The sequence below is a fragment of the Hyaena hyaena genome, unplaced genomic scaffold, assembly GCF_003009895.1.
Source record: "Hyaena hyaena isolate Hyena2069 unplaced genomic scaffold, ASM300989v1 scaffold_264, whole genome shotgun sequence".
Taxonomy (NCBI): domain Eukaryota; kingdom Metazoa; phylum Chordata; class Mammalia; order Carnivora; family Hyaenidae; genus Hyaena; species Hyaena hyaena.
The window spans coordinates 2052340-2076715 of record NW_024080894.1 but is presented as its reverse complement, the minus strand read 5'-3'; the positions used below and the strand labels follow the sequence as shown (position 1 = coordinate 2076715).

The 24376-nt window shown below is 36.2% G+C and overlaps 1 protein-coding gene across 1 annotated transcript in view; it reads left to right on the top strand.

The window, feature by feature from the left end:
* The window catches only part of FBXL17 (F-box and leucine rich repeat protein 17), a 500090-nt gene that overhangs the window by 171193 nt on the left and 304521 nt on the right, over positions 1-24376 (top strand). The window contains exon 6 of the mRNA XM_039245603.1: positions 17968-18098. Coding sequence (XP_039101534.1) covers positions 17968-18098 — 131 coding nt within the window. The remainder of the gene's footprint in view (positions 1-17967; positions 18099-24376) is intronic.

Genomic DNA, 24376 nt, shown 5'->3' with positions numbered 1-24376 from the left:
AAAATTCCTATGATAGCAGTACATTGAATAGGGGGAATATACTGTTGTATATTATTATTACTGCACAAATTAGTGACTTTGATTTTTACTTTTCTAAATTAGTATAGGCAGTATCTACATAAGCTGTAGCAATTTATCACATTTAGTTTTTTATTCTGTTAAATCAGTAATACCTGTCCAATGAGGCAACTCTTTTTATATTTTATAACTCTGTTGCTCATATTCTAGTTGTAATATATATTTTTTTGTGCTACATTTTCATTTCAACCACTACAGTGACAGGATGTATCAATGTGACACGAGTAAAATAAATGCATTCATCTTTCAAATGACTCAGTTTGTATAAAGTCCTAACAAGTAAAATAAACAGATGAGTTTCTTTGTTATATCTATCCTTTGATAAAATGGTTGCTTCAGGCTTTAATATAAATATATAATATAAAATGAAGAAAGTTGCCAATCTTTTTTGAAAGGGCCTTTCTTGGATCTTGGCTTTTATATTTTAAATATTATTTTACTTTGCTTATATTATCCTCATTTTACCGCTTGACTTTTTATCATACACTTTTTATTCATAAATTGTGGTTTTGAGGCAGATATTCTTACATTCTTATGAAAAAAGATTTGAACTTTATTTATCTAACACATATTTTATTATGTGTTAGAGAACACATGAGGTCAGCCTTTATCTAAGAAAGATTAGGAGATGTTGCTTTCATGCTTTCTTAGAGTTTCAAATACATTCACTGTTTTGTGAGAGAAATTTTATTTAAGGATCAGTGTGAGTCTACTTCCCTCAGTCTTGTGGTTTATACATAAATAGTAATATTAAACACGGATGGGGCCCCAACGGAACAGACTGCCCGAATTAGAGAAACCATATTTGGGGCTTAATGAGAATAAATTATAATGAAAGTTAATGAAGAAATATGTTACTGGGAAAAAATAAAGTAAGCAGATCTCATTCTTCAATTTAAAATCAACATTTACTGAGAATTAGAGTTAAGTAGAATCCAAATTTATTTAAGGGACCTATTCAATTATATAAAATCATTGGCAGTTATATTCACTTAATAGTTTTGAACAATTATACAATATTTAACAGTGTTTTATTTTTAATTAATTGAACTGTGTACTTAAGTACTAATTTCACTGCACCTGGGCAGGTCTTATTAGCCACAGGGAAGTGCCTATGTATGAACATATTATATATTCATTCACACACATACTTAAACACAGCACACACCCACACCATGTCAATCATTAATCATTACTCAGAAACCAAATAACCAGATTTTTCTTTACAGTTTTCTTTAATATTGTGCAACGTTTGTAATGATGAAGGCGCTTCTGGATCCTGAAAGGAAGATAAATTATGTTGTGCCTTTATTGTAGTCACATTCTTGGACAATAGGGAATTCATTTCCATAGTAACTCTCTGTTAGTCAAAAGCCAATTTATTTATGTGACAGTAGAGGTATGTGTTCTGAAATTTTAGCTTGAATCCTCAATATTTAACTAGAATTTGGGCCAACTGCCCTCATTATTTTCCATAATCATTTTTGGAATAAAGTTTGGTTCTGGGCTGTTTCTTCTCCAGACACATTGGCCCAATAATAGAGGCCAGTCGAGTCCATTGACTAAAGGCAATTCAACTCCTTACATGTTTGTTGTCCAGCCCAGAGATACCACAGGCATTTACACAAAAGCTGTTGATCACGCTGTATTTACAAAACCTTTAGGAACATAGCTGCTCTCCCTCCTGTAGACTTCCTTTCAATTGATTGTATCCTAGTGGGATGATTGGCCATCAACATTTTTTTTTTTTTTCCAAGAGAAAGCCTCCCACTGGAGCTTTCTCTGTTATATTCACTAGAAGAAATGCTTGATTATTGTGTTTGATCAGAGGTACTTTTTCAACATGCAATTGGCTATCCATCTTGGATTTTTAAAAATGAAACAATACCCCCGTGCCTGAGAAAGCAGCTCAAGTGATGACTTTTACAGCTTTCATCTAGCTGGAAAAGAAAACAAAGTTGGTTAGCATCTTGGGTTTCTCAGGCAAATTGCAGGAATATGCTGGCAGTTATGCTTTTGGGTTGCTACAAAGAACTCCCATTAGATTGACTGCTTTTTTTTATTGTTGGAAACTGAATCTCCTAACCCTCTCATTTTCCTTCGTTCTCACCCTACGTCTGTTAGCCTTCAGATCCTTTTTTCTCTCTAAGCCATGTGTTTCTGCATCACAGGGGCCTTCATTCTCCAGGCTGCATTTGGTAGGAGGCAGCCAGGCCAAAGAAAGTAAGAAGCTAGGGTATTTCTCTCTCTCCTTCTCTGTCTCAGATAATGTTACTGGCAACAGCTTTCTTTCCTCCATGGTTCTAGCTCTGGACAGATCCCCTGCAGCTCCAGCTTGTATTCAATGGCCATACCCCATGGGTTCCAGTAACTTTGACCCTTCCTTTCGTCCCTCCAACCTTGGGTGCATGTTCTTTCTGCTGTTGCAAAATCTCTGGCTTACACTAGCCCCTCCAGTTTTTCTTCTCAGCCTCTGTTTCACCAGAATAACCAATTTCCTTAATGCAATTTCATGTAATTTAATAAATGGTTATAGAGTTTCTGTTTTACTGTTTAGACCCTTCTCTGCATCATTCCAGGTTTCTTACATAAGCTCCCCTTTAAGAGAATAGATCCAATAATTATTTCCTCTCAGAGGATCTTGTAATGGTGGTGATCAAAGCACAAAGCAGAGAATTGCACGTAATGTAAGATTTAAGTTAGTCTTGACCTTTCCTTGAACTAGCTTTACTTCTCTTCTGGGTCTAGATAAGCTATAGCTAGAGAGATAGGGACAACTAGCTATGTGACACATAAGAACAATGAGGCTACAAGACCATGGTGAGTCCCCAGAATAGGTTGGTGGACTAGCTGCTTAATTATCAAAAGATAGTTTTATACATGCTTCTAGCAAAAACAAAATTTAAACATTTTCTTGGTGATATGATCTATACTGTCTATTCACAGAGACAAATGTGAGGAAAAATACTTGACTAAGAAGTTAAGTTGTGAACTAGTTATTTGAGTTATTAGTTACTAGTTAATTTAAATTATATCTTAGATGGTTTTGACTGATAATTTAAAAATAACATGGTATCATGTCTACTTGTGTTTATTTTTTCATTTTCGAAAATCTTGGTCATGCTTTTTTGTTGATATGAGAAGGTATAAGCGACTAAGAGTATATATTATTAAAGTAAATCATAATTTGATATTAAAGCTGTACCTTAGATGTACACTAGCTATTGTTATTTTAAATTCATCTCACTTGGTTGAAGACTTTTACTCATAGATGGACAAAACAGGTTGAGAGAGTAGCATTATAGATGGATAGTCCTTTGTATCAGAATGTAATACTTTAATATATAAAGCAAAGTTATAAAATTTTTGTAATTTATTTTGGAAAAACTTGTATTATCTATTTATATAATGTAATTTCATGATCTATATTAAATATCAAGATTTTTTAAAGATCTCCTTTTTGTTTACCATTTCTTTTTTTTTAAGTTTATTTATTTTGAGAGAGAGTGTGTGAAACGGGGAGGGACAGAGAGAGAGGGAGAGAGAGAATCTCAAGAAGTTTCTGTACTTCCAGTGCAGAGCCTGATGCAGGGCTCGAACCCATGAACTGTGAAATAATGACCTGAGCCAAAGTCAAGAATCCGATGCCACCGACTGAGCCACCCAAGAGTTCCATGATTACCATTTCTTACTGATAAATGATATACTGCCTGTAGTACAGATAATCATTTTGATTTTTATATCATTCACTTTTGGTTCTTGAGTGCCATTAGCAGAGTCAGAAACTAAAGCTTATGAATTTCAAATTTAAATATATTTTAAACCAAATGCTGTTGCTTCTCAGAATGGTCATTATAGATCAAAGGTAAAACAATTGAAATATGAGTTAGTGTTTGGAGAGTTCCTGACTTGGATTTTGAGTATATACATCCTAACACGCCCTTTAAAAAGTTTGTGTCTTCTAAGATTTTTCTCATGTCGAAAGTATTCATTCTTTCATTATCAAAGGTGACTTGGGGCACATGGATAGTACCATGAACAGTTAAATCAAGTACAATGCCAGAAATGAAGACTGCAGAAGAAATAGCATGTTTTCCAAACTTCTATCTTGATTTCTTTTAGGATGGATTCAGTGACTCCTTTCTCGCTAGCAGTGGTGATCCGATTGATGAATTGTTAGTTTGTTAGTGTTAGATGTGTCTTCCAACTAGAAGGAATATTTGGGGTTTTATTTGGGTACTGTAGCGGGGAGAGTAGGAGAAAGTATGACATAATAAGTTTTGGAATGCTTTTTCTCAACAAAATGGCTTGAAGATTGAGAAGAGAGGATGCTTAGATTAGCCATTTTCTTCCTCGGTGACTCAGGGTACTCCAGACCTACAGGGCAAACCTCAGAGAGAAGCTGCAGGTCCCTATTGACAGAGGCCTCATGCCATTCCGCCCTATGTGTTAGGAAGTCTTTTTCTGGTGGTATGGGAGGCCAAAAGATGGGAAGTGGCCCCGCTGGTGGTTATTCTGTGCACCAGCATCTTTTGGTTCACACACTGTGAAACGGTACCTGGTCACAGAATAGGAAGAGTCATTTCTGAAATTAAGATTTAAGCACTTTTTCCTCTGAGCTGTGGCTTTAGGCTGAGGCCCAGCAATGATAGTGCAAGGCTATGAGACTTTCAATGTGAAGGTGAGTCCCAGTTGCAAATTCTAAATCAGGAAGAAAGTCGAAAACAGACATTTTATTTTAGAGTGTAGGTACGTTTCGGTAACATTCCTGGAATGCCTATATATATATATATCAGAATATTTTTTTAAGTTAAAAAGCATTAATTACATTCCTTTGTTTTTTCAGCTACGTACATTTAAAAATAAAGAATGGAATGATATAAATGTTTGCCTGAGTAGCACGTGATCAAGAGGTCAATGTACAGGTCGCTTGACTTGAATATGACAAACTTTTGTTTTGGGCTAACGTTCAGTTGGTCCTGGACTAAGTTTCATTTATTTTCCTACTTTAAAAAATCAAGTTCTAAAACGTTTATTTGGAAGGTACTTCCCAAACTTCTGACACACTGAAGTGTGGTATGTGGATGCCAGTGACTGAGATGGGTTCCAGACTCCATGGGCTGTCTCTTTCCTTTTGTTCTTCCTTCCTTCCTTCCTTCCTTCCTTCCTTCCTTCCTTCCTTCCTTTCCTTTCCTTTCCTTCCCTTTCCTTTCCTTTCCTTTCCTTTCCTTTCCTTTCCTTTCCTTTCCTTTCCTTTCCTTTCCTTTCCTTTCTTTCCTTTCTTTCCTTTCTTTCCTTTCTTTCTTAATTGATCTCGGACCTTGTTGCGAAGAAATGAAAGACAAGTACCTAACCAGGCCAGTTAGATGAAATAATCTTTCCTCGCTTGCATTCACATTTGACTTAATTTGCCCTCAGTTCATTTAAGCTTTGATTTTTTTTTCCTATTTGAGCGAAACAGTGTGAACATTTTATTTTTTTAATTGAGGAGAAGTTCTGTTTCTTAGCTCCTGCCGTGTAAGAAAGTGACAGGGCTGCTTAGTGCTGCTAACTTTAAGTGCTGTTTGTAGTTCGTTATGAGCTCCAGGAATTTTATATGGAGAAAAGAAAGGGATCTGGTGGAAAGGGAAGGCCTAGAAAAAAGTCAATTAGAGACTGCTGTCTGCCAGAGTGCAAGATGAGGAGCAGAGCATCCATTCTGAATTAGTACACCAAGATGCAGAAGTCCAATTAACAAATTCACATTTCTGCAGCAGAAGACAGTGATTACAGTGTTGGTGAACTCTTCAAAATTCCTGTCACACACATCAAAATGCTGACAATTTACAGAGGCTTTAAAAAAAAAGGAAAACTGTTCTTCATTTTAAATACAAATATGTAAATAGAGAACTGATTGTGCTTCTTGTTCTAAAATTGACCTTTAGCTGTGTGGAATGAAATTGTTGTTTTTTATTATTTAATACTTCCATTTTAGTGAACTTTATGTTCAAAAATACCACTTTGAAAAACACGTAGTTTCAGAGCCTTTGATCTTACATTTGATAGAGGGACAGATACCTGATTTCTGGAAATGTAAACTAAGGAAAATACCTTTAAAGGTTTGATCCTAATTTCAGATTTACTCAGTCAACCAAAGCATTTAATGAATTGAGCTCGATGCACCTAGTACCGTTGTTAGGCACTGCTGGCATGAAGGTGAATAGCCGTGGCCCTGACCTATAGTAGCTTGCCTTTGACTCTAGTGGGAGGAACACTTATTAGACCGCTTTGTAGAGCAGAGTGTTTAAGGCTATGGTGGAAGAATGAGCAACATCCGTGGGTGTACAGAGGGCAGTCTCTGACCCTGACTGTGAGTATCCCAGGTGGTTGTACAGAGGATGTGCCCTGGAGCCATGAAGGCTGAATTATGCTTTGATGGGAAATGAAGCCAGCCTGTCACTACCCCCGGGTGGCTCAGGAAACTATTACTGTTACTGTATTTTTAAATTCTCTTTTAGAATCAGGCTAGCCCTCTATGTATTATATTTTAGTAGTGTGGGTATGTATGGTTGGATTTTTTTTTAATCAATTGATTAATATTTTATTTTTTTCTCACTGTAAATTGGAAGACTACTATCATTGTATCCAGCTAACCTAAAGAATTTAGTATATTTATATATAATTAATACTTTTACATATTAAATTTAGAAGTGTAAATGCCATTTATGTGCTGATGACTTCCAAATTTACTTGACATCTTTTCTTGGCCATCTAATGGGCGTCTTAGATATAGCATACTCAAAACCAAACTCTTCCTATCTGCTACCAAACCATCTTAGTTAATTGCAACAATACCTTCCAGGACCTCAAATTGAAAACTTTAGAATCTTCCTTGTTTCTTTTTCTCTCCAGCTCCATAATCTATTTGTCAAAAAAAAAATTCTGTTGATTCTTCTTTCATATATATCCAGAATCTGATCATACCACCTCCAGCTGCTGTCACTGTGGTCCAAGTCAGATATCGATTGACTACATTAATTCAGTGTAGCCTGTCTGCTTCCACCTTTGCTTCTCACATAGACTCACAAAGAAGCTAGAAGATCATTTAAAAATGTAACTTAGATCATGGTGTGCCCTGGCGCCAAACCATCCAGTGGCTTCCCAAATTCCACAGAGCAAAAGCTAAAACTCTTACCTTGTCCTACAAGGTTTCATACAGTCTGCCCATCTTCACTCACCTCTTTGGCTATATCTCCTGTTAGCTTTCTTTCTGTTCAGTCTGCTACAGTATGTCTGGCTCCCCATTCCAAAATGCTCCTCCTGTTCCCATCCCAGGGCCTTTGCACTAAGTCTGGGCCTAGACATTAACATGTGTTGTGTGCTCCCTCACCTCCTTCAAATCTGTGCTCAATGATCATCTTTTCAATGAGATCATCTTTGACTGCCTATTTAAAATCACATCCCATCTTCTCCCTTCCTTCCACTGTTTTCCATCTGCCTTGCCTTGCTTTATTTTTTTTGTATAGAACTTTTAACATACTATATAATTTACTTATTTTATTTATTATTCCCCTCACTTCTTTCCAACTAGGAATATTAGCACCCCATGGACAGGGATTTTTGTCTGTTTACTGCTGTGTTTTTAGCAACTAGAATACTGTCTTGTCCATATTAGGTGCCCAATAAATAGTTATTGGTCATATGAATAATATATTCTGCATTCTTTAAAAAATTTTTAAATATCTATTTACTTTTGAGAGAGTGAGAGAGCCTGATCAGGGGACAGGCAGAGAGAGGGGGAGATACAGAATCCAAAGCAGGCTCCAGGCTCTGCACTGTCAGCTCAGAGCCTGACGCAAGACTCAGACCCATGAACTGTAAGATCATAGCCTGAGCTGAAGTCAGATGCTTAACTGACTAAGCCACCCAGGCGCCCCTCTTCTGCATTATTTGAGCGATTAAAGAGTCTGAGCTTTATGAATTAGTTTTATACTTTCAGGGTTTAAATATCAATAGCTCTGCATTAGAGAAGTGGTTCCCAGTTCAGGCTGGGATCACCTGGGTATCTCTTACAGAAATACTAGTGACTGCCCTTACCCCAAGCCAGTGAATCAGATGCCTAAGGATGGGGCCTCATTATCAGTATTTTTTTTTTTTAAGTTTCCCATGTGATCCTAGTGTGCAGCCAAGTTAGAGTCAGGTGTTTAGGAGACATTTAAATAAGTATGCATGAATGAATGAAAATTCACAACTATCCAGATTTGGACTAGCTCAAGCATTAAGATTGTATGTAAAGTGTTTGGGATGAGAGATTGTTCCTGAACAGTAAAGCCTGGGAAGGGCTGATTGAGTAGGAGGGGATGGGGAAGGAGTTGGGAAGAACTAAGAGGGGACTCACAGGTACATGTAGCAGGAAGGGAAAGTTGCACCCTGGTCCCTTGGCAGCTACTTCCAATTGATGATTCCTGTCTAAAGGGCATAGTTATATTGGGGACTGTCTGGTTAATAATTTGTATTAAGCAAGTATATTCTATTTCCAATACTCACTAATTTTATTCTCTCTAAAGTAATTGAGAAGGCTTTGTGGAGAAGATGAGGTAGAAACTAGGCAGTTGAAGAAGTGGCAGGGAGAGAAGACATACTTCCAAGTTATCTGCGTAAAAAGAGTGAAGTGAGAGCAATTTTAAAGTAATGAGCACAGCTCTTTGAGTACATTGAGAACAACCTCTCAAAATTTGGGAAAGAGATTTCAGGGAGCTCAACAGATTTCAGGAAATGGCAGTAATAGATAGTGAAGGGCTTTGATAGGCAAGTTTTGGGATTCTTTTTTTGCAGTTGAAATATTTTTGTTTCCTAAAAGTTTCAGAGAAGGTGAGAGACATGGTCAAAGTTATTTAAGGAATATTAATCTGGCTGGTAATGTGCCAAGAAGAAGTTAGAAGACACAGCTCTGAGAAGCAGTGCAGTAAAGTGTGCTAGAAAGCAAAACAGGATGTGAATAAAATGGCAAAAAATGTCAGATCTCATAGGAGAATGGCAGAGTGAAACAGACCTTGGATTTGGAAATAATGCAAAGAGACAGCAGCCCAGTGTGATTAAGAAGGCAGTGGATTGAAGAAATACATAGAGAAAGTGTCACAGAATTAACATGGTAGTTGCTGTGGATGTGACAGCATTCAAGACCCTGAAAGTCCTGTTTTCATGGTTGGATTTAGAAATTTTTATTGTCTATACCAGGATCTCAGGCTGTTACTCCCTGAGATCCTCGGTTCTATGAGGTGCTGGGAAAGTTTCACCTGATGTTCCTAGATATAGTTTATCTAGCTTTTGTTACCATTTCTATACTTGAGTGCAAGTCTTAACCAAGCTGAGATTCAGACCTAGTTGATGAGCAGAAGGGGTGCCCCTCATTCTCTCTTGTCCAATCAAGTCCTCTAAATGTAGATATCAGACCCTGTCAAGATGTATAAGCCATCCTTTGCTCAGGGACAAATTCCTTCTCTGCCCCTTTCCTTTCCATTCCTAGCAGTCTTAATTTCTTCACTTGCCCCCCTTTTTTCTGTTTTTCCCATTCAAGACTGGTGCTACAACTCCTTTCCTTTATTTCTTGTGTCTCCGTCCCTGTCCCTAATAGGGGACTCTTCCCCAGAGAAATTGTCTTTCTTTGACCCTCTGTCTCCCTGTGCCTCTGCTCTCTCCCAGGACCCCCATCTTGGCAGATGAGTATGTGGTACTGACCTGCAGCCTCAGTAACCCTGATATTGGCAAGGCAGCCTGTCTTAACCCTTGACTTTGCTCCTTAAAGATTATAACTGATTGCTTTGAAATCCAGTCCCACTAAAACCAACATCTGCAGGGCTGGTAAGAAGTAATTTAGGACTGGTTGGCATTTGGACATATTTAACCTTGCAGAAGTCTTTGTTCTTTTTAAAAATTATCGCCATCAACTGGCTTCATCTAAATTATCCTTGTTAAGCCTGAATTAGTGGAACATCCCTGCTGCCTGTGCCAAGGTCTGGTGAGTCCTCTTATGCTGGTTTATCCACCATTGTCAATCTGCACAACTGAGGATTTTGTTTAATTTTTTACTTTTCCAGAGTCTTATGAGAACTTGGAAGCCATTTGAGGTCTTTTTATAAACCTTCAAGACTGTGTTTCCTAGGTAACATTTTAGCGCCTCATTTTATACTTAAGCACATACATGGCCATACTAATCACTGACTAATTTTAGTATTTAACCTGAATTAGTTATAAATAATACTTTTTCTCAATAAAGCCAGAATTAAACTGAAAGTTGATTACCTGTAGTCTACATTCTAGCTTGGGCTTCTCTTAAAATACCTTATTAATTAAATATTTAAGAATTGGAGTTAAACGTTTAGAAGATCTTGTTTGTAAACTTTGTTTATTCAGATCCTCTATGGTTTGTATAATCCGACTACCACTGAATTTATAAGGAAAGTAAGTTTAATTAAAATGTCAGTTTTCTAAATGTAATTATTTGTTTCACACTATGAAGGATTGTTTTAGGTAGCTTTTTATGAAACACTGGAGGGCACTATTATGAAATTCCCATAGCAAGGGAAGGAATGTGATGAATTTGACAGAGCTGTTTGTGGAGTTTTCAATAAAAAGTGCTCAGTATGTGTCTTGAAATAATGCTGGTTTGCAGGAATTAGCCTCCGGAATACTGTCATATTGAATATTGTCATATTTCATGCTGAACTGGCCAAAATGGTCATTGGAAGGCCATAAGAGCATAGTCAATGACTGTCAGCTCATAATAAAATGAGCCTCAATTGAATTCAAGAGCAAAATGCTCTTTCAGGATCTCAGAATGCTACATTGAGAGCCGAAGTAAACTTGTTTCCTCATGTATGAGTTTGAGCCCTATTGTCAGAGTAAGAAATGTCCCATTTAAGGACAATAAACAGAGCAGCATCAGCCACAGGTGGGCTAGTGTCATCCTTTCACCTGCCCTGCACTGAGGAATGGGCCTGGATGCAGGATTTCTACAAGTTAAAGAGTCAATCAGCTAAAATTAGAGGTTTTATTACATATAGATAGTTTTTGAAATTGTTACTTCTTGCTATTCCATTAATTATAGAATATATCTTTGGATTTTAAGTTTATAAGATAATTTAGATTTGCTAACATCTCTCTCCCTATTATCTATTCTTTAGTAAGTTCAAACCTGTTCAGTCCTCAGTTATTCTTCCTAATGTGAGTGGACTGAACTGCAGATACAACTTTAAATTTTCTTTTCTACGCAACTTTATTACAGCTTCATTCTATGTCCTGGTTGATGAAGTGATTTTTCTTTTTATGTTGGTCAAATTTACCTAACATACATAGTTTATCTTTTTAACCATTTTTAAGTGTACACTTCAGTGGTACCAAGTACATTCACACTGTTGTGATAAAGATAATTTACAGTGAAGGAACCTAAGAGATATGTAAGATTTCACAAAGAAACTTTGTCTCAGAAGCTGTGCTAGACTCCAAAATATACATGTGTAGGAAGTATTTATGTGGCTGGGTAAAATTTTTATGAATTTGTGTCTTCCTAGTGACTATAATAAAGAATAATTGGAACATAAAGTGATGCTCTATATGTATTATATATGGCTATATTTAATAATTCACAAACGCATATGGTTACACGTAGGAAAATTCATCTTTAACACTCATAGGTTTAATAGTCATGCTTCAAAGTATTTTTTAGCATCTCTATGGGTCCGTTTTATGTATTTCTGATTTTGCTATGGTACAGATATGTCAGGACATAAGCCCAGCAAGCCATCCAGCACCTGCAACTCAAAGAGGCTATTTGTTTCTTTATGCATTTCCAGAACAGTATATCCCTAACGTAATACAGACTTTTGGGTGTTCACACCTAAAGGAACTAGGAAAAGAGCAGAGTTCAAAGGTAGTAGAAAGAAGGAAATCGTAAAGATCAGAGCAGAGATAAATGAAGTAGAGACTAAAAAAGCAAAAAACAAAAAACCGGAAACAAAAGAAAATGTCAGTGAAACCAATATCTGCTTCATTGAAAAGATAAACACAGTCGATAAACTTTTAGTCAGGCTCATCAAGAAAAAAAGAGAGGCATCAAATAATATGAGAAATGAAGAAAAAGAAATAAGAACCAACACTATAGAAACAAAAAGGGCTAATAGAGAATATTATAAAAAACTATATGCCAGCAGATAGACAACCTAGAAGAAATGGATAAATTTCTGGAAACATACAGCCTAAAACTGGATGAGGAAGAAGTAGAAAATTGAAACAGACCAGTTACTAGTAATGAAATTGAGTCAATAATCAAAAAACTCCCAACAAATAAAAGTCCAGGACCAGGTGGCTTCACAGGTAAATCCTACCAAACATTTAAAGAAGAGATCTTACCAGTTGTTACAACATGGATGGACCTACAGGGTATAATGCTCATAAGTGAAATTAGTCAGAGAAAGGCAAATGCCATCTGATGTCACTTACATGTAGAATCTAAAAAACAAAACAAATAAACAAAAACAGACTCTTAAATACAGAGAACAAACAAGTAGTTGCCAAAGGGAGTTTGGGTGTGTGTGGGGGGGCAGTGATAGGTGAAATAGATAAAGAAGATTAAGAGGGACAAACTTCCATATATAAAATAAATAAGTCATGGAGATGAAAAGTCAAGGAATATAGTAAAAACTATTGTGATAACATTGCATGGTGACAGATGGTGACTATACTTTTGTGGTGAACCTTGAGTAGTTTTTTTTTTTTTTAATTTTTTTAATGTTTTATTTATTTCTAGGAGAGAGAGAGAGAGAGCGTGAGCAGGGGAGGGTCAGAGAGAGAGGGAGTCACAGACTCTGAAACAGGCTCCAGGCTCTGAGCTGGCAGTCAGCAGAGAGCCCGATGCGGGGCTCGAACCCACGAACCGCGAGATCATGACCTAAGCGAAAGTCGGATGCTTAACCGACTAAGCCACCCAGGCGCCCCATTGAGTAGTTTATAGATTGTCGAATCAGTATGTTTTATACCTAGAACTAATGTAATACTGTATCTTAATTATAATTCAGTTTAAAAATACAAAAACATTTAAGAAAATTAAACATTTTTAAATAAATTAAATATTTTAATCATTTTAAATTAAATAAATTAAGTATTTTTAAGTATAAAAATTTAGTACAGAAAATTAAGTATAAAAATAATGTGGTTTAAGAAAATGGTGATTTTGTATAGGAAATACAAGTATAGGATACATTACTACTAACAGGAGCTTTAGTAAGAAGAGTATCAAATTTAACAGTGCCTGATCCTTGATATGTACAAGTTTATCTTTGCTTAACCAAGAACAAGAGAGATTGACCAATGAAACAGCTAGTTTTTTTAGTCCCAGTATAAATTCTGGTGAAAAAGAAAAGACTTGTGAAAGTAAAAAGACAGGTCCTTACATATTTGTAGGAAACGTGTGACTGTTTACGAAATACAAATTGAGGGGTCCCTGGGTGGCTCAGTCCTTTGAGTGTCTGACTTCAGCTCAGGTCATGATCTCGTGGTTCATGAGATTGAGTCCCATATTGGGTTCACTGGTGTCAGTATCATTGCAGAGCACAGTTCGGATCCTCTGCACTTCCCTCTTTCTTCCTTCCCTTGCTTGCACTCTCTCTCTCAAAAAATAAACAAAACATTAAAAAAATACAAATTGAGTAAAAAACCAGGAACTGTGCAAACATTTTCATGAAGGAATTTCAATAAACTCATCTTTCTATGAGTGAGGATTGGTTTGAGCAAGACCTTCCCCCACTACAGTGTGGACTTAGCAGGAGTGGCCACATCAGAGCTGCCTGTTTTCCTGGGAAGTACTTTCTTGGCCACTGAAGATACGCCTAGAGGAGAAAGCTGAATGGGCCAATCATCTCCTTCTGTGCATATCTGTTCACATTTGTGAACATCTGCAACTAAAGGAGGGCAGTGGGCCTGGGGGTTTAAAGGGTTAAGAATATTCCCTTGTCTTAAGAGAACCCTTTAGCTGTTCTGTATTAATTTTCTATTGCTGCATAACAAATTAACACCAATTTAGAACCTAAAACAATGAGACTTTGATCCTGTGTCATTTGGTGTTTGTTGTCTCCCATTTTATTGCCATCTTCTATACTCCTGGTGTCTCCAGCTCCTTCATGAAAGATGTTGGCACTTGACTCAGTCTTCCATTTTGTTACATGCCCAACTGCTACTCTGAATGACTTCAGTTTCTGTGCCCACCACATAGAGATATGTCAGGAAGAAAACGTAATAAAAAACATATGTATTAGCTCTTTGATTCTTTATTAGAATTTTAGTGATATCAGAAAAACTATAAAAACTTTGGGGATGCCTACATGGCTCAGTCAAGTGAGCGTTTGACTTTTTATTTCAACTCAGGTCATGATTTGAGCAGCATATCAGGCTCTGCTGACAACATGGAGGCTACTTGGGATCCTGTCTCCTTTCTCTGCTCCTTCCCACCTCTCAAAAATTAATAAACATTTTTAAACACTTACAAAACCATATTTTGCTGTTTAGTTTGTATTTTATGTACTTATTTTTTGTTCCTGTAGATACTTCCAAAATATTTGATCATTGCTGTTTTATTTAATGCCAGCCTGCCTTATTTATGATAAGAGATAAAGGGTAAGGATTGAGAATCATGTTTGGGGCAGAATGTTAGAGCCTGAGCAGCTCATTTCTGAGCCCTGGGCTTCATATTGATTCTAGTCATCAAAAAGAGGAATGAGGAGTACCTTGGGGAAGGGGAAAGAGGGAGGCTGCCCTGATTCTGACTGGTCAGATGTCTGGAGCTGCTGAATTGGTCAGAGCAGTCTTGTTTTATTTTAACAAAGTGAATGCATTCCCTGTGTGCTTTGGTTGCAAAGTACCAATCATATTCAGATGTTGATAAAGCTCTGAGACCATGGTAACTTGAGTAGGAACTTTGTTAGAACCCACTTCTTTCTTTCTTTCTCTCTTTCTTTTTTATAAATGTTTATTTATTTATTTCAAGAGAAAGAGAGAGTGGGAGTGGGGTGAGGGGCAGAGAGAGAGAGAGGGAGAGAGAATTCTAAGCAGGTTGCACTCTGCCAGTGCAGAGCCTATTGTGGGGCTCAAATCCGTGAACTGTGAGATCGTGACCTGAGCCAAAATCAAGAGGCAGACACTTAACCAACTGAGCTACCTAGGCTCCCCAGAATTTACTTCACTTCTTCTTTCCTGGTCCTGCCTCCATTCTGGAGTGTTGTCCTGAGTCTCACATTAGATTGGCAGCTTCTTTGAGTATCTAACCCTATAGGCTGATTATAGAGACATTTTCCTAAATCTTTTTATGAATCTTCAGAATTCAGCCCTTAGTATACAGAAGCTTGCTGTCTCAATTAGAAAGAATGTACTTACTGTGGTGGACATTTTCATATTTCCTCTCTCTTAGCTATCTCTGTTTCTCTCCTCAGTTCTGCAGCATGTATCAGGGAGCAGTGAGTAGTTGCTCTGTGTGAACCCTCTCTGTGTCGCTACTTTCTTTGTGAGCTGAGGTGGAAAAGAGGGTTTGAATGCTGCCTTGTAGGCTCAGTTCTCTAGAGCTGCTCTGTCTAGCACTGTAGCCACTAGCCACATACAGATATAAAAAGTAAATGTAAACTAAACAAAGTTAAATATGATAAAAATCCAGGTCCTCCCTCACACTGGTCACATTTTAAGTGTTCAGTAGCCATGTGTGAGCATGGTTACCATATTGGGCAGTGGTGATGTAGACCATCTCCATCATCAGACAGTTCTCTGGGATTGTGCTGTTTTAGAGTATTTCTTTCCCTCTGGCCTGACAACAATGGAGATTCCAGTGTCTTACCTTGTCTTGAGATTGAAGCTCAACAGACCCTTGGGTGGAACTTGGCTGTCTGAATCCTCTGGGATTCAGGCCTTTGGGTTGGGTTACACCTGCAGGTCAGCTTCCTGCAGGACTAGCCTGATCCCTCTACAGAAGGATTTGAGGGTAAGCATACAGGAGACTGGCCATTTCTGGGAAAGCTCCCTCACAGTGCTAGAAATGCCCTGTACTCATTTTCCATTGCTGACATAAGAAATTACCACACACTTAGTAGCTTAAAACAGCACAAGTGTACTATCCCATAGCTGCGTAAATCAGAAGTACAACATGGGTCTCACCAAGCTAAAATCAAGGTGTTGGCTGGGTTGTGTTCCCTTCTAGCAGCTTGAGGGGACAATATGTTTTCTTGCTCCTCCAGGTTTTTGATGGAATTCAGTTCTATAAGGTTGTAGATCTGAAGTCCCCATTTCTTACTGACTTTCAGCTCAGGGCTGTTCCAGTTTCTAGAGGTTGCCCACATCCTTAGCCCTTGCCCTCTTTCTCCATGTTCAAAGCCAATAAAGGCAGGTTGAATCCCTTTTACAATTCAAATGTCTCCTGCATCATCTTCCATTCTATCTCTCTGACTTTAGCTGGGAAAGGTGCTCTGCTTATAAAAGCTCATGTAATTAGATTGGGCCTACCCTGTTAATCCAGGAGATGGATGGAAAGATTATCCATCTCAGAATCCATGACTTTAATCACATCTACAAAGTTTCATTTGCCATATATGTAACATATTAGGGCTTAGACGTATTTGGGCGGGGTGCTGCTTGGTTTACCACTTGCCTCCAGAATAATTCTTTACATACTATTAATCAAAAATACCTTAGTTGATTTGTAGCTTAGTTGAAGAGGATGATTTCTATCTTTGTATAAATGATATTATTAATTTTTTTTGGAGACTAAATGTCAAGGGGAAGACAAGAAACTTCAGGAAAGGGGGAGAGAAAATGGAGAAATAGGGAGGTGACACCTGGAGAAAATCTTTACTTCTTTTTTTAAAAAATTTTTTAATGTTTATTCATTTTTTGAGAGGCAGAGAGAAATAGATTGTGAGCAGGGAAGGGACAGAGAGAGAGGGAGACACAGACTCCAAAGAAAGCTCCAGGTCCTGAGCTGTCATCACAGAGCCCAATGTGAGTTTGGGGCTCAAACTCACAAACCAACCATGAGATCATGACCTGAGCTGAAGTCAGATGCTCAACAGACTGAGCCACCCAGGCACCCCCAAAAATCCTTACTTCGTAAACACTTTGTATTGATTTCCACATGGTGAAACACACCACGCATAATAGTTCTATTTGGAGTACATTGATAAAATATCACCAGAGTATCTCTGAATTAACTACTTAATTATATCTCATCTTTTAAAAAGTAAAAAAATCTAGGAGTGCCTGGGTGGCTCAGTCATTTGAGTGTCTGGCTTCGGCTCAGGTCATGATCTCACAGTTTGTGGGCTTGAGCCCTGCATCGGGCTCTGTGCTGACAGCTAGCTCAGAACCTGGAGCCTGCTTCACATTCTGTGTTTCCCTCTTTCTCTGACCCTCCCCTGCTCATGCTCTGTCTCTCTTTGTCGCAAAAATAAAAATAAACTATAAAAAAATTTTTTTAAGTAAAAACATCTATATAAAAGTGGTGTTATAATCCTAGAGATAAATATCTAAAATTGAACAATGTTATAATAATATTACCGAGCTGTAGTTACTTGATGTAACATGTTTAACAGCTTCCCCACCTATTAGGTTGCTATTTTTCATTTTTATGAAACATCAGTAAAATCTGTTTGATTTTAGTATTGATTGCATTTATATATTCACCATAGATTTCTCCATTCATTTCTAATTTATTATGTAAAATATATGAATGAGTTTAATTTAGTTAGACTATTTTCAGTGTTGTACAGTTATACTCTACTTTGTAATAAGCTGTATCTATCTATCTATCTATCTATCTATAGAGAGAGAGAATGAATGTAGCATTTACATTTCTCATCTTTCATTTTTTTATCTCATTAGCTACGAAATCTTTCCAGCTTGGACCTACGTCATATCACTGAACTGGATAATGAAACCGTGATGGAAATTGTCAAGAGGTGCAAAAATCTTAGCTCTCTCAATCTCTGTCTGAACTGGATCATAAATGACAGGTAACCATTGTAAATCTCAAAAACAATTTTCCAGAGGGAAACATGTGTTCTGCTGACCAAACGCTAATTATCATTATAACAAGGCATGTCAGTTTTAAGGAAAATTTAATGTAGTCATGTCTTTTGAAACAGGTATGCTTAAGATTTGAAAACCTTCTAGATGTATATTTTTAATCCCTCCATTGCTTATATCTACAACAAGACTTTACATGCTTTTATTCAAATGTTTGCCTAAATAGTTAAAACAAAAGCAGTTGTTATCTGTTGAATTTTTCTTTTTATCCATCCAGGATATATTGTTTGTTACTTTAATATTTTTGCAACTTTTGTGGTTGATTTATTGTTCACTTATCAAGGAGAATGATTCTAAGAAACCGTATCAAACCTTATGCATTCAGGTCCTTTCTCAAGGATGATATTTTGTTCTCTGTTGATGTTTTAAAAATGCAAGTCATGTGATGGACAGTTTAACGTATGTTGTCCAAATGTGTAAAATGGGCAGTTTTCTCCTTATAAGCAATGATAAACCCATTTTTCTTTTAACTATTCCATGAAAGAGACAAAGATAAAAGAACCCTTGAAAGTAGACTTCTTTACAATGAAATCAACTGTGGAATAGGACTATTCTGCTGCTGTTGATTAACTTAGGTAGGTTCTGAAATAGAGACATGAGACAGGATGCTGGCCAAGTAATTTTGAGGGATAAATTTTGTGTTTGTTTCTTTAAATAAGCCACCAAAAATGTTTTGCTTTTGAAATAGAAAGTACTATTTCAGCTAAAATTAGTACCTATTTAGATTTAAATACTTTTGCATAAATAGAAGCAATGATTTATTAAGTTTGTGTCAGATAATGCTTTAAATCAAAATAGTTTCCCCCTCTGTTTTAATTTCCTTTTGTACTTAAAATTAAAGTTACATGGACTCCATTTCCTCCAATTATGATAAGTTCTAGTGATAGTTTCTTAACTTACTCTGCATTACCCTTAGAGTTATGTGACAGCCTTTGACTTGAAAAATCTTAGTAAAAGTTTTCTTGAAAAATTTTCTAATCCATATCACATGGTCATCATTTATAAAAGGTATTTACAGTTTTTGAGGAATAGTTGCCATATATAGTATATTGAAACCTACAGAAAATTGATTAAAATTTTTAAATAAAATTCTTCTTTATTCTTCTACAGTCAATTACATGACAACTTAAAATAATCTTTTAAGTGTTTTCCATGACATCTGCTAAGATAAAGTTCGTAAGGAAACATTATCCTGTGGTGTTTTGCCATAGTTTAATATTGAGACAAACTGCTTAGTAATACAATGAATTGAAAGGAAAAAATACTGTTTCTCCAACAAAATGATTATGAAAATGGTTGCCTTTTATTCCACAACAGTTTTCTGTGTAGCTGACATATGCAGAAGAACCAATAATTAAACAATACAGAGGTAAATAAGAAGCAGTCCAAGTGTGATTAGAAGGGTTGTCTTCTAAGTGAACATTTTGCTTAGGTTTATATCATTTAAATAAAGATATTTAGGGATTTCTAATCTTCTAGCTCTTCAAATGCTTATTTAGTTCTAACTGGATATTTACAAATGAGAATGTGGGCAGCCCTCACTTTGCCTTTCCTTTCTTTGTTAAGCTCCATCTCTTCAAAGCTCTTGCTATTTCAGTAATTTTTCCCCTACTTAACTGTAATGGTTATTTGGTATTTGATCCTAAATATATGTACTGTAGAGATTTATTTGCAAGGAATGAAAGTGTATTTTTATGTTTTTAATGGAAAAGTTTGGATTAATTGAGAAAACATGCATTTTAATGAGGCTGAGCGGTAGAGTTTTAAAAATCAGACTCTTTTAGGTTTTAATTACACTACTTGCACTTATCCTGTGTACTGTAATAGAAGTTTCAAACATTAAAACCCACTTTGCAGTATCATCTAAATTACTCATCTCATTGTTCTTGCCATACTCTATCACTAAGCTAAGTAATATTTGTAATTATATTGGTATAAATCTAGGACTTCTCGTCAGACTTAATTATAATTTCAGCACTTAGCCGAGATGGGTTAGTAACCTTTTATATAGAGGGCACTGGAATGCACTAATGCATTTAGCCTATCAATTAGCGTCTGTTTTACATTTGTTCATTATTATTATCCTCTAGTAAATCAGGAAGCATTTATTAACCCCCTACTAAATACTCGGTACTATGTCTCAGACTGTAGGGCACCGAGTCCCTCGTGCTCTCAAAGGTTGCTCTCTTTAGGTGACATAAGACTTAATGAATGGGATAGATAATAGCGAGCCTTGTAAGGAGAGAAGGGAGGAAAGTAACCTTTATTACCTAGGTAATTGATAGGCACTTTATACGTGTTCTCTTTTACTTCTTTCAAATCTTTTGTTTAGTGGAAGGTCATACTATTCATATTAAATTTAGACCATTGATATGACCTTTTTTTGGCTTTTCCACCAGATGTATTTTTTCATCATTGCTGCATTAAAAACTGGGTGAGGACAAAACAAGAAAAAGCAAATGGTGGCTAATGAGTCAATTTTCCATTTCATAATAGGGATTAACACACAACTGACACTTATATGTAAATTTCTTAATTTTTAAAAGGAATCTCATTATTTTCTTTACTAATAAAAGTATGATAGAAACTTTAGATGTTTTATATATAGTATATCTGAAAAGTATCTATGTTTAATGTTGCTAGCTTTAAGAAAGGAATCCTTGCATGAAGATAATCTTTGATATTCAGATCTTTACATATAAGATTTGTCTTGAACTTAAAAAATTCTTATCTATAAGCTTTCTTTCGAAGTTCAAAATTTTTAAATATATAGTAATTGAAGGTCTTTACTGTTACGCTCTTGGTATCTTTTAGCATATTTTTGGTTCTTCAATTGATGTGTATGACTAAGATATGCTGTTCTTTATCTTTGTTTTTCTAAAAGGACTTTTTGTGTTTAGAGAGTTTAAACAGCATGATATTTTCTTGTATTCCGAAGGATGGTCTAGTAGTCATTTGACATTTACCATTGATTTTGAATACAAATAAAATCCAAGCAGTTTATGAAAAGAGGACACTGACTATTTCTATCAGTGACTTAAATTAAACATCTGGTTGTTATATCTCCTCCACTCTCTCTGACTGTAAGTTTATTGAAATGTTTATTTGTATTGGATATAAATCTTTTGTTATTTCACATCCAATTTGGTCTTCATCTTTTTTGTATGTTTGGCACAGAGTCTAAAAGCAGCATGCCTTGGATGTAACAAGCTGATATGTAAAAAACTGAATGGTTCTGAGCATCTTTAGTGATAGGCTTATAATAACTCTTTTCTCCCCTTTTTGCCAAGAAGAATTAAATGAAATCCAATTGACTTTAATAGATCTTTACGAAAAGTATTTAAAATTTTTAAATTGGCTATCAAAGAGGTAATTAATCTCCCCATTTTCAGTTTTTAACATTAGTCTTGAAAAAAAGTTCAGTCACATGATCTATATACCTATTATCAAATATACCATCCATTCATTAACAGTTGACCATACTTGTTAATGAATTAGTATAACAGTATAAGAAAAATGAAAATTTGTCTAGCTTCTATCAGCTAAAGTCACGAAACATAGTCAATACCAGATTGGTTGTTCAAGTAAGTTATATTGCCAACTAGTTGAACTTGCCTACCTAGTGATTTATGTTTTGAATTTGCAGTTAAACAAATTGAATGTATTAAATTTGTTCAACATTAGTAACTGAGGACACTTTCTTTAAGGAGTTAATTTTGCTGTATGAATCTTCCGTTCGTATAAAGGGAGCTGTTCTATCAGTGGACATTCTAAAATTTGGAGAATTTCAAATCGTGGACTTTTGTGACCAATTTCTTTCAAATATAAAGTAGCATTAATACTGTTAACATTTCACTTTATATGTCCTAGTGTTTAGAATAGAAACTATGGATAGTTTCTCTTTAAATGACACTTTTAAATAAGTTGAAGCTGCAAACTGGTGGGCTACAGCTGAGTCCAGTCCATAAAGCTGTTTTGTTTGGCCTAGACAATATTTAAAAAGTTGAACTAGTTGCCAACACTTTAAAAGTTGGAGTAGTTCACATAAGAATTGTGCACTGTTCGTGGGAATGTAAACTGGTGCAGCCACTCTGGAAAACAGTGTGGAGGTTCCTCAAAAAATTAACAGAACTCCCCTATGACCCCAGCAACAGCACTGCTAGGAATTTACCCAAGGGATACAGGAGTGTTAGAGAGAGGGAGGGAGGCAAACCATGAGAGACTCTTGAATGCTGAGAACAAACGAGGGCTGATGGTGGAGGGGGAGAGGGGAAAGGTGTGATGGGCATGGAGGAAGGCACTTGTTGGAATGAGCACTGGGTGTTATATGGAAACCAACTTGACAATAAACTATGAAGGGAAAAAAAAAAAGAAAAGAATTGTGAAGTTGGGCTCCTTGTTGGAAAAGTTGCAGATCTGGCAACACTGGATTCAGTCTTGCTGGCATGAGGACTAGGCTGTTCTCTCTGGTTTTTCTCCAGTCCTCCATCACCCCTAGCAGGCATGATACTTTTGTACTTTTGTATTATCTGCCTTTCCCCAGTCTACAAACTGAATTCTCCTTTATTCAAATCAAGAATGTAGAGATTTTTAAAAGGAATTTCGTACTTCAAAACAAATCGTTCTTTTAAAATTGAGTCTGATAAACTATATTCAGAGACAATAGAGAGTTAATTGGTCTATGTAAATTAGTTCTTCATTATTTTAGGCATCAGAACTTTGGCCAGTGGGTAGAAGTTACAACAAGAGACAGAATTCGCCTTAAAATTAGTTAAAAACTTTAATTGCATCCACTGCCATCCAAAATGGACACTTCCACTTAGTGTTCAAACAAGAGTATTCTAAAAAAAAACTGAATTATAAGGAAAGCTGAGCTACTTTATTAAATTCCCTCCAACTTCAAAGCTGTGATTTAAAATTACTTATCCTAAAATGAATTTGTTTCCAGTGCTCAGTATTTGAATCATGATTTCTTTGTTTATAGCATTAAGAAAAATCTTAATACTATTTCTTCTGCCTATAGCCCTATTTAGTCTTTTAGGTGTACTTAGGTTGAAGTCGTAGAATGACAGATTACTCCACCACCCCTTTGAGAGAGACTGACAGCGCCCTGACTCATGGAAAACTCAATGAGGCTTTCTATAAAGATTTTTCTAACTCCCTTGATCTTCTCTGGATGTTTATTCTGTTTCTTCTTTCAAATTTCCGTTGATTCAATAAAAAACGGTGACATTTAGAAATAAAGTTCAGAGAGGATTTGAGCAGGTGTTGGTGATATAAACTATTTGCTGAGTGCCCATTGTGTTTTATTTCTAAGAATTGTTTTGTGAGCATATGCTATATATTGTATTTATAAGTGTTCGAGGACTGCGTGGATAATCTACCATCTTCCTGTGAATGTCATGTCACAGTGGACTTAGAATTTTATTTCATTTCAATCCCCTAATATTACTTAATTCTCCTAGAGACTGAGGTTTAAAGATTGCCCAGGGGGGACAAACCTATCCATTAAATCCAGCAGGCATAGTTGAATTTGAGTTTGAGAATATTTTGTTTTCTATTAAAGTTAAGTGGTCTGGAGGAGAGGAATACTTTTCACCTTGGAGTATTGAGTGTGAAGTTTGAACAGTTTTCTCTTATGAAAGTCTGAAAACTTGGAAGTAAAGAGGCAGCAAAAATAACACTGACTATTGAAGCAACGCCGTGGTGGCATTTATAGCAGCACTGCCCTGCGTGCATAGAATATGTGAGCCGTCTGTCTGCATACTTTTTGTGCCTAATATTGTGGCTGGGCTGGTCAGCTGGAGCTTTTGTACAACTAGATTTTAGCTTGTTTTTTGTAATCTGCATAATTTTGTATGCTTTCTAAGATATTCATATTTTTTGCAACAAGAATAAGAAATATTTTATTGAGTTCTGAGGGAGTCCTAGGGACAGAATGGAGTCTTTCTGAGCAAGTGACACTTGCTTAAGCTGGGCATAATTTTTGACACTCTTTTATATTCACAATTACTTGTAAGACCATCCCTAGAAGAATAGTATGATATTAGAGTAACTACTATTCAGACTCTCAAGCCTTCTGTAAATATGTCTTCTGTGTCCTATCCATTAGAGCCTCTCTTTAAAATTGTGATTGGTTCTTGTAATGCTAGAGAGGTCAGAGGGTATAACATTTTCTCTCTTTTGTTTTTTGGACCAAGGACAA